The sequence below is a fragment of the Brassica oleracea genome, unplaced genomic scaffold (genome assembly GCF_000695525.1).
Source record: "Brassica oleracea var. oleracea cultivar TO1000 unplaced genomic scaffold, BOL UnpScaffold00770, whole genome shotgun sequence".
NCBI classification, from domain to species: Eukaryota; Viridiplantae; Streptophyta; class Magnoliopsida; order Brassicales; family Brassicaceae; genus Brassica; species Brassica oleracea.
The window spans coordinates 21,543-32,017 of NW_013617452.1; the positions used below are offsets into that span (position 1 = coordinate 21,543).

A 10,475-nucleotide genomic window follows, 5' to 3' on the forward strand; every position below is an offset into this window, starting at 1 on the left:
AAGATCTACAATATTGATTTTATTTACATGTTGCTTCATAATTTTACTTTCCTTGTGTAAAAAGTGAAGCTACAAGATTCCTTGTGATTTGTTGCTTTTATATATTATATATTATTTGGGTTGAATCTTGGATTGAAGAGCATACCAGAATTGAATATAACATAACATAGAAAAACAGAAAGTTCTCTAGGATTGGTAATGTTATTACAGTTTTGATACAGTCAAGACTACATGGATCTCCTGCCAGTTTTTTTCTTCACTTTACTTGACTTTAATCCTTTGCGGTGTGGGAACTAAAACATGCAATCAAAATTCTAATGTGAAAAGAGTAATGATATATCATGGTTTTTATGGGCTTTTAACCATGATATAAATCCGGTTTTAGAGTCTTTTACATATACTTTCCAGTCTTTTCAAGTCTTTGTAGGTTCAGGTATGATTTGGATAAGAATGGAGATTTTGGACCAATTTGAAACGGAGGAATTGATATTTTGGCCCCAAAGAATGGTGTCGGTGTCAGATACACTTTCCAAGCAACAATTTATGCGGTGCGGAGGGAGAGAAACAAGAGAAGGCATGGGGAACAGCCTATGCATATGCTAGCCATGAAGAAGATTATTGAAAAGGGAATTAGAAACTGAAACTCGACGATTAGCCAAAGTCTTGAAGCCCTTTCCGGCTTTATAAAGCTAGTTTCGTTAAAAAATTTCTACGAGAAATCTTCAAGCACCAAAGCATTTCTTTCAGTTTCCGTTGTACCAAGTGAGTCACGGAAAAGCATCGAAAACATTTGTGACGAAGAAAACTAGAGAATAGATGTAGCATCAAGCACATTAAAGGGAACACTTTCTTCCCCATCCTTGGCTAGATCTACCTCTGGATGACCAATTCGTTCCAGAAACGAATGTGTCATGAGAATCCTCTCAAAAAACCAATGAAAAACGTTCTGCGACTAGATGGTAGTGAAATAAACTTCGGTAACACTCCATGGGTGACTCCAAGCAACTTTCACCTAAGATCGAAATCACAGCAGAAACGTTTCTCCTAAAACCCGCAGAAACAACGCTACTTTGACGTGTGTATACATATCACCGATTTACAATCTTCGTAAAACCGGTCCCCATTTGCTACATGAAAAATCCTTCGTACAATCAGACCAAGTCTTACGAAGAAACTTTTTGAAAGTAAACATAACTGGCTTTACGAAGAAGTATATTTTGTATAGCAAACACAAAGCTGTAAAATCTGACTTTAGATGACCAATCTAAAGAGAGATCTCTTCGCATTACGATTTAATAGATCTCATATTTTAGCCATGCGGCTCACTGGCTTCTGCGTTTCGTTCCCCCCGGTCACATCTGAGCAGGCAATCGTCCTGCAACAGACTCCGCACTGGTTCTGTATCAAACCTCTTAGGCTACGTCTTCACCTCTTAGGCTACGTCTTCCTCAGACAAAAACAAATCAATTTTCATAAGACTATAGGTAACATTATACGAAATGTTCATCGTATAACTGAAACCCAAAGCATAGAATCGTTTTCTATGACTATCAGCCATCTTAACACGGGTAACTTTGGCAAACTTGGCCTATCAATCTCGACAAGCGCTCTTTGGCCCTCGGTCAATTACGCCTTCCAGTAAAAGTCTGAACCAGAATTTGCCATCACTTTTAAGGACGATCGTAAACTAACATGACCTTGAATGTTAATGTACCATGGTGTAATCCTTGACCTACGACATCCTTGGCGATCTGAGTGAACACATCCTTTATGCCAAGCCAAACTATTTGAGAAACCATCGCTCCATCACTTAACGTCTAAACGAGAATCTACGAATTGTCTACAAACGTCGTGTGACTATTAAGAGAATAATTATCGTATATCCAACAGTCGGAAATCATATGATAAATTCTTCGTAACGAAAATCAGTCCTAACAACCAAACGGTTAACGGAAAACCAAAACTTGTCGACAATCGACCAAGTTTGATACATTCCACAATTCACTTTAAGCCCGCTATGTTTTACCCATAATACGCGGCATGTGAGGAAAAATTTGTAATAAAGCTTTTAGAGCTATACGAAACATCCTCAAAAATGCACGAAATTGATCTCCGAAGGCCAACACTTCACAAAGCACTATGAAAACGCCTCTTCCCATGAACAAATTTACGCGACCCCTCAATCCTAATTCCTTGATCACAAATCAAATTATTCGCATCCAAACAGGAACAACAATTTTAGCTGCGAACATCCGCAGATAAACCAAGACGTTTCTCCCACGCAGGGTTAAGACTAAACCCTTGCACCTTCAAGCCCGCGAACATTTCAAGCACGAAACGCGGCATACGAAATAATAACAAATCTTCAGCATCGCGAGACGTCGCAGACACCTGAAGATTCGTACTTCGACGAAATGTTCTTCCTTGATAAAAACACCTTCTTGGAAGACCAGACAGTCATATGCAGTAACATCTTCTCAAAACATATCCTTCGCGAAGACTCAAAACGGTAATTTTTACCATTAAGTTTGTTGCTGATCACAACAAACTCTTAACGTCCTAAACACACTTAGCCATCTCGTAGACCTAGGTCTTGCCCTAAACCCAGCACACTGCTCTCTAACATCTCAAGGCATGATATCCAACATTGATAACGAGATCTTAAATCATGTCCCTTCGTCAATATTCTAACTCTCTCGAAATTTTTGAAAAATCAAATTCTTCGAACAATGCCATCTAGAACAAGCAGCGAATACGACGATCCAACAAAAGAGTTAGATACGAGATGACAACTCGTATTCTTCCCTCTACATTAGAACGAATACAAACTTTCTGTTCAAAAAAAAAAATATAGTCTTCAATTCAGTTAAAGTCCGCAAAGCGGCAGGGATTCGAAGCCACATGGCTCATTCCTGAAAACGTAAATACGGCCACACTCGGCCAAAAAAAACAGCCTTCAAGGCTAATCTCGAGGCCGACAAAGGTCCACTACAAAATGCCATCAACGGCAACATAACCGGACCATAAAAGGTCTCACTGGAAAACATGTCATAAGAATCTTAACTCCAAGACAAACTACGAATGGCTTGGTCCCTTTTGACAAGGGTACGTAGGCAGCTTTCATAGGGCGCAACCCCAATTTTATCGCGTTCCACTCTTAGAAGAGCGAGAAGAACACTTACCATGGACCTTTCACCCATTAATCCCGCCTAACTTACCTAACTTGCCTAACTTGCCAAGCCACTCGCTAGAACCTCACGCTAGAAGCTCATGGTTCTAACGAGTTGGGAGGCTAACTGTTGGGGTCAAAATTGGTCACGACAGAATCAATGTCTGAAAGTCCCCGTAAAAATCAGCATGAACGTTTTTACGAAAAGAAATCTCCGTAAAGAGATCTTACGAAGAACTTTGCGGTAAAATCTTATTCTAATCTCAATCGAACCACAAATACCGATTGTCCGAAGGCAACAGACACATATCCAAATCGGCCATGGACAAGCTCAAGTATGGCCATCGGATCACGCACACGGCTCGGTCGCTACGTACCAACCGAGCACGAACACGGCTTGGTCGCTACGTAGCGACCAAGCTCCAGCCAAGCTCGGTCTCTACGTAGCGACCGAACTTTCCCAAAACGTCGATACGACACGAATCCATGCATTCTCGTCTACTCTTTAATGCTATCTTCCGTAGGCCATGGCTAAACCATTCTTTGTTTCTCATCACTCGAAGTCATCAGTCAAACTTTATGATAAAAACCACGGGAAGTTTGTTTTTATCGAAGAAACTGTAATAAACGTTTCGAGTCAAAGACGGCCCAAAGAGACCTAAAACGCGACTCGAAGCCCACTTACGATTTCTTAACCGAAAACCCATAAGCCTTATGACGGTTTATGCTTGGTTCGTAAGGCAGGATAAATGTCAAGTTTCCGCGGATAAATGTGAAGTTTCCGAAGATAACAACGAAGATCGTGAAAATTGGAATATCTCCATTTTTGAGCTATGATGGCTTAAGGGCAGAAGTGGAAAGGCACAAACCGACCGAGGAGCAAGTATATAAAGAGTCCTAGGCGAGATGCAAAAGGGGACTCTCGGCACTTAGAAACTTTGAGGCATTATTCGCGACATGCTCTTTTTCTATGACTGGCACACGATTACCAAACGAACACGCACAAGCAGCTCGATCTCTTGGTTCACTCTTGAACTACGTTCGTTTGATCCTCGAAAGGGGTACGTAGGCAGCCTTTCATAAGGTTCAGTCCGAAATCAATCAAAACCATTTTCATATCTTTTTTGTCTTCTGTTATCGAGCTGCGACTCAACTAGGTATAAGGTTTTAGGTTGCTAGAACTAGGTAATTCGCCGACAGCTCTTGCGGCCGAAGCTTTTGTAATCTTTTGTAATGATCGCAACACTCTTACGCGGATTCGAAATAAGATCATCTCTTTCTAAATTCGCTTTATCGTCTTTACATATTTTCCGCATTTATTTGGTTACTTGTCGTTGGCTCTTGCAGCGAATCCGGCACCTCTGGGAAAGTTAGGGTTTCTTGACTTTCCTAATTTAAACGGAAATCGACAGTGCGAATTTCGATTCGCACATGCATAAAAAGATTTTTTTTTTTTGATTAACTGGTCTACGAGTACATGTGTTTACAATATTTTAAAGAACAAAAGTATACAACAACTCCTCCGAGATTGGAAACCTTATGAACGGTAGGGAGCTTGCATCGAGAGTTACACATGGCAAACTGGTCTACAAATAGAGGTGTTTGACACCACTTCTGATGTGCCTCAGTCCAAGGAATCAGACCAGCATGAAGATCAGGACGTTCCGAACGTCCCAATCGAGGTTCACTCTTCCGACCGTACCAGACAGACTGATCAGGCCGTGTACCGGATCGACCCACGAACGTCTGGATTGGAGCTTCGGCCATATCCACGACCAGATGATCAAACTGACCGAACTAAAGCTCGTCTTTCCCGACCAACTCGACAAGTTAAGGCTGATGGTCAAGCCAGAATCAACTTACGACGAGCCAATTCTGATTCAGACCGCGGCTTCTCTCTTTTGGCCCGTTTGGCTCGTACCGCATGTACCGGCGATTGTGCTGATGATCTTGCTTCCTTGTTTGATCCGATGATGGACTTCTCTTTTGGGTATTTATCTAAGGCAAGGATCCTTAAGCTTTCAGAAGACTTGGGCCACGCTGGAAGGCAACTTGTCTGATCAGAACGTCCCGCGTCCCTTACTGATCGTCCCGCTCGCGTACTAATCCTTTCCGCCTTGGACACAACCAGTTCGGATGAACCTGGACATGAGCCGAACGGTCATCTTGACTAGTCTTCTCCATTTTCTGTGCCTTGACCAGATCTAGTCAAATTTATCATTTCTATGTCTTGTTTTCCTACAATTCTCTTTATTGTCTTTGACTACAAAACTCTATAAGTATGTCATCTCTTCCTTATGAAATGATAATCGATTTTGTCTTGAATTTTCTGAGTTGAAACTCTTTGATCTTTGTAAGAATTTGTCTTGTTTCTTGGTGAGTCATATCCAAGTAAACACTTCCTCAAATTGTTGGACTTGTGAGTCATATCAAGCAACGACGAGAGATTCTTCACTTGGTGGTCTTGTGAGTCATATCAAGCATCATTTGGAGTCGGGAATATCGGAGGCCTTACGAAACCTTCGTGTGACCCTTCAATCCATTCAGTTCTCCATCCGGAGTTCATATCCAAACCATACCAGTAGAGTGATCCGTTCCCAGGGTCCTTCAAGTGGTATTAGAGCTACTCTTCTGGTATCTTCTGAATCATTCCATCTTCTCATCTTCCATTTCTTCATAAACACTTCTTCCTCTACCTCTCTTGAATCCGGGCCCCTCATTACCATCCATCATATAAAAAAAGAGGAAAAGATCTATAAAAAAAAGAGAAAAACAAAACGAAATCGAAAGTTTGATTTGTGGATTGGTGGTGGAAGAGAAAGTCTGCTAGCTGAGGAGAAATCAAGCCTTTGAGGTGGTTAAAACGGATTCCCAACCCAAAATCTCTTATCTTTATCTCTTAAGAAATTCCCTTGTGTTTGCTTGGAAATTGTCCATTGGGATTCTTTGATCTGTTCTTCTTAGAACCTTGAGTGGAAACTTGTTTGTGTGACCATCCAAATTCTGAGAGAAACACTTGAGTGGGCGAGATCAAACACTTGAGAGTTTGAGGTTATTATCTAACTTTTGTGTTTAAGTTTTCCAGAAACCATGAGTAGTGAGGATGAAAGAAACCGACCCGGAAATTCTGTTGCTGGCTTGTCTAACTTGCAGATGCGTGACTTGAATGATTCTATTACTAACCTTATGAACACATGTCTTGAACAGATCCATCAAAGGCTAGACGAGATCCAGACCAGGCAACAGACGCGTCCTCGACCCGAAGCAAGGAGAGATCGCCCAAGGCGGCCCAACCGTTCCGATGATGAAGGCCATGAGGAGGACTTTGAGGACGATGTCCGATCCAACAACAGACCACGAAGAGGTCATAGAAACCGAGAGCAAGGTGATATCAATACATTTGCTAGAACTGATCGTGATAGCTTAGGAGGATTGAAATTAAAAATTCCAACTTTCGATGGCAAAAATGATCCAGATGCTTTTCTTGAATGGGAAAGAAAGATTGAGCTTGTTTTTGATTGTCAAAACTTCTCTGATTTTAAGAAAGTTAAGTTGGCCGCAGCTGAATTTACGGGCTATGCTATTAACTGGTATGATCAAGTTGTGACCCACAGGAGGAGAACAGGTGAACGTCCGGTCGAAACATGGGACGAGCTTACCATGCTGATGAGAAGACGGTTCGTGCCTGCTCACTATCACCGTGACCTCCACCAGAAGCTAAGACACTTGTTTCAAGGTACCAAGTCCATGGAAGATTATCACCAAGAGATGGAAAATCTTGATGATCAAAGCGGATGTAGATGAGCCTTTGGACACCACCATGGCCAGATTTCTTTCAGGCCTCACCGAGACATCCAAGATCGTATGGAGCTTCAGGAGTATGCTACTACTGAGAAGATGCTACACAAGGCCATCTTGATTGAACAGCAAGTCAAAAGGAAGGGCTACTCAAAACTGACCATTGCTCCCAAACCGGCCTATGCTCCTAAACCAAGCTATCAAGACAAAGGTAAGTCTTCTTCCACAACACATAATGCTTTTAAGACTGATGTTCCTGCTCGTGATGACAAAGGAAAAGCAGTGAAAGCTTCTGGCCGAGCAAGAGACATTAGATTCTTCAAGTGTCAAGGTCTAGGACACTATGCCAAGAACTGTCCAAACCAACGGGTGATGATTCTCATGGATAATGGAGAAGTTGAATCTGAGGATGAGCAGGAGGACAAAGAGGATCTTGGTCCAATCTTTGATGAGGAGGATGAGTCCTTTGGATATCCGCATCACGGACCCCTACTTGTTGCTAGGAAAGGCATGGACGAGTCCATCTTCGATGAGACGGACGACCGCTTGGTCGATGATTCTGATCCGACCTTTGATGCTGATTCCGATCCGATCTTTGATGAGGAGGTTTGCTTCGACTATCCAGCTCATGGTCCTCTACTTGTGACAAGGAGATCTCTGAATGTTCAACCCAAAACCAATGAAAAAGAACAAAGGGAGAATCTCTTTCATTCTCGTTGATTAGTTTCTGAAAAGGTCTGTTCTTTGATGTTGCTCGTGACACTCTTGTCAGGAAACTAGGACTTGCTACTCGGCCTCTCTCTCGTCCTATCAGGTTGGAATGGCTAAACGAGGTTGGAGAACAATATGTGAAGGAACGAGTTACCGTCCCCCTTACCATTGGCCGATATGAGGACGAGGTCGTTTGCAACGTTCTTCCCATGGACGCATGTCACATTCTCTTGGGCCGGCCATGGCAATTTGATAAGAGGGCAGTGCATGATGGCTTCACAAACCAACACTCCTTTGATCATAAAGGAAAGAAGATCACGCTGGTACCTTTGACACCTTTGGAGGTTCACCAAGACCAGATCCAACTCAAGAGGAACCGTGACACAAAGAACCCAAGCCAGATGAACCTGAATCATCCCACCAAAACTCTAATTTCTATATCAAGCCAAGTCATTTCAAGAAATCTCTTTATCCTCAGAATCCATTTCTTTTACTTGTGTACAAAGAATCTCTTATGGTTTTTTCTTCTGAACTTGCACCGGAGATTCCGAGTGAACTTCTAGATGTTTTGCAGGAGTTTTCTGATGTTTTTCCAGATGAGAATCCTAAAGGATTGCCACCAGTACGAGGCATCGAGCATCAGATAAACTGTGTTCCAGGTGCTTCTCTACCAAACCGACCAGCCTATCGTACCAATCCAGTGGAGACCAAGGAACTTCAGAAACAGATTGGTGACCTCCTTGAGAAAGGCTACATCCGGGAGAGCCTCAGTCCTTGTGTCGTTCCTGTCCTCCTTGTGCCCAAAAAGGATGGCTTTTGGCGCATGTGTGTGGACTGCCGTGTCATCAACAACATCATGGTAAAGTATAGGCATCCCATTCCTAGGCTAGACGACATGCTCGATGAGTTGCATGGTTCACGTGTTTTCTCTAAGATTGATTTGAAAAGTGGCTATCACCAGATTAGGATGAAAGAAGGTGATTAATGGAAAACTGCATTTAAAACAAAGCTAGGGTTGTATGGGTGGCTTCTCATGCCATTTGGTCTTACTAATGCAGCTAGCACTTTCATGCATTTGATGAATCATGTCTTGAGATCATTCATTGGTCATTTTGTTGTTGTCTACTTTGATAACATTCTTATCTACAGCAAAGACATTGAAGATCATAGGAGGCATTTAAAATCTGTTCTTGAAGTTCTTAGAAAAGAAAAACTGTTTGCAAATCTTGGTAAATGCTCTTTTGGAACATATCACGTGGTGTTCTTAGGTTTTATTGTACGTGCTGATGGACTTAGAGTGGGCGAGGAGAAAATCAAAGTCTTCCGAGACTGGCCGAGTCCAACGACCGTGGGCGAGGTGAGGAGCTTTCATGGCCTGGCCGGTTTCTATAGGCGGTTTGTTCCGAACATCAGTACCATAGCAGCCCCACTCACTGAAGTGATCAATGTTGGGGTCAAAAACGGTTACGACGAAGTTAAAGTCCAAATCTCCGAAGAAGAAAAACGTAGAAAACTTCTTCGACAAATACTTTTTCGAAATAGATTATTCTTTACGAAAAGCTTTGCGGAGGAAACGCGAGTCATCTGACAAGAGCCCGAAAAGGAACGTTACGCAGCGACCAAGCACGTGCTCCGCTCGGTCGCTACGTAGCGACCGAGTTCGAGCCAAGGCTCAGTCGCTACATAGCGACCAAACGTCCATTCCGCTCGGTCGCTACGTAGCGACCGATCTCGAGCAGGAGCTCGGTCGCTACGTAGCAACCGAGCTCGAGCAGGAGCCCGAGCCAAAGCTCGGTCGCTACGTAGCGACCGAGCTCGAGCAGAAGCTTGGTCGGTACGTAGCGACCGAGCTCGAGCAGAAGATCGGTCGCTATGTAGCGACCGAGCTCGAACCAAAGTTTGGTCGCTACGTAGCGACCGAGCTCGAACCAAAGTTCGGTCGCTACGTAGCGACCAAGCGCTCGGTCGCTACGTAGCGACCGAGCTCTCCTGAAATGTCGATACGACATTAGTCCATGCATTCTCGCCTACCCTTCGATGCTATCTCCCAAAGACCGTAGCGAACCCATTTCACGTTCCCCGCCATTTCTAAGTTATCAATCAAACTTTACCGTAAAAACCACGGAAAGTTCATTCTTTATCGAAAGAAGCCGTAATAAACGCTTTGAGTCGGAAGACGGCCCAAAGGGACCTAAAACATGACTCGAGCCCCAACTTACGATTTCTTAACCAACAGCCCGTAAGCCGCATGACGGTTTACGCTTGTTTCGCAAGGAAAGATAAATGTCAAGTTTCCACGGATAAATAAGAAATTTTGATGATAATTACGAAGATCGGGAAAAATGGAGTATCTCCATTTTTATGCTATGGCGGCTTAAGAGCAGAAGAGGAAAAACGTAAACCGACTTTGGAGACAATATATAAGGAGTCCTAGGCGAGAGGCATGGGGAGGACTTTTTACAGCAATCTTAGCACTTAGAGCAATTTTAGGCAATTTTCCGTTTTTGCTATTCGAGCTGCGACTCAATTAGGTTTTTTCCGTCTTAGTGTTTTAGAACTAGGAATCTCGCCGACAGCTCTCGTAGCCCAGGCACTTACCTTGTTGTAAACGCTCAAACGCAGATTCGGAATAAGAACTATCTTGCTCTCTTTTTCGATTTCTTATTTTATTACTGTTCTCGTTTTCGTGTTCTGATTGCTTGGCGTGTAGTATTAGCAGATATCCGGGACCTCTGGGAAATTAGGATTTTCCTAGTTTCCTTATTTAAACGGAAATCGACAGTGCGAATTTCGGTTC

General features: G+C 43.0%; 1 protein-coding gene across 1 annotated transcript in view; it reads left to right on the plus strand.

Annotated features, from left to right (window-relative positions):
• Positions 1 to 7,033: 7,033 nt before the first annotated feature.
• LOC106320044 overlaps positions 7,034 to 10,475 on the plus strand; it is a 13,755-nt gene continuing 10,313 nt past the window's right edge. Inside the window, exons 1-4 of the mRNA XM_013758411.1 lie at positions 7,034 to 7,598; positions 7,703 to 8,001; positions 8,157 to 8,655; positions 8,737 to 9,035. Of these exons, the coding sequence (XP_013613865.1) occupies positions 7,034 to 7,598; positions 7,703 to 8,001; positions 8,157 to 8,655; positions 8,737 to 9,035 (1,662 nt within the window). The remainder of the gene's footprint in view (positions 7,599 to 7,702; positions 8,002 to 8,156; positions 8,656 to 8,736; positions 9,036 to 10,475) is intronic.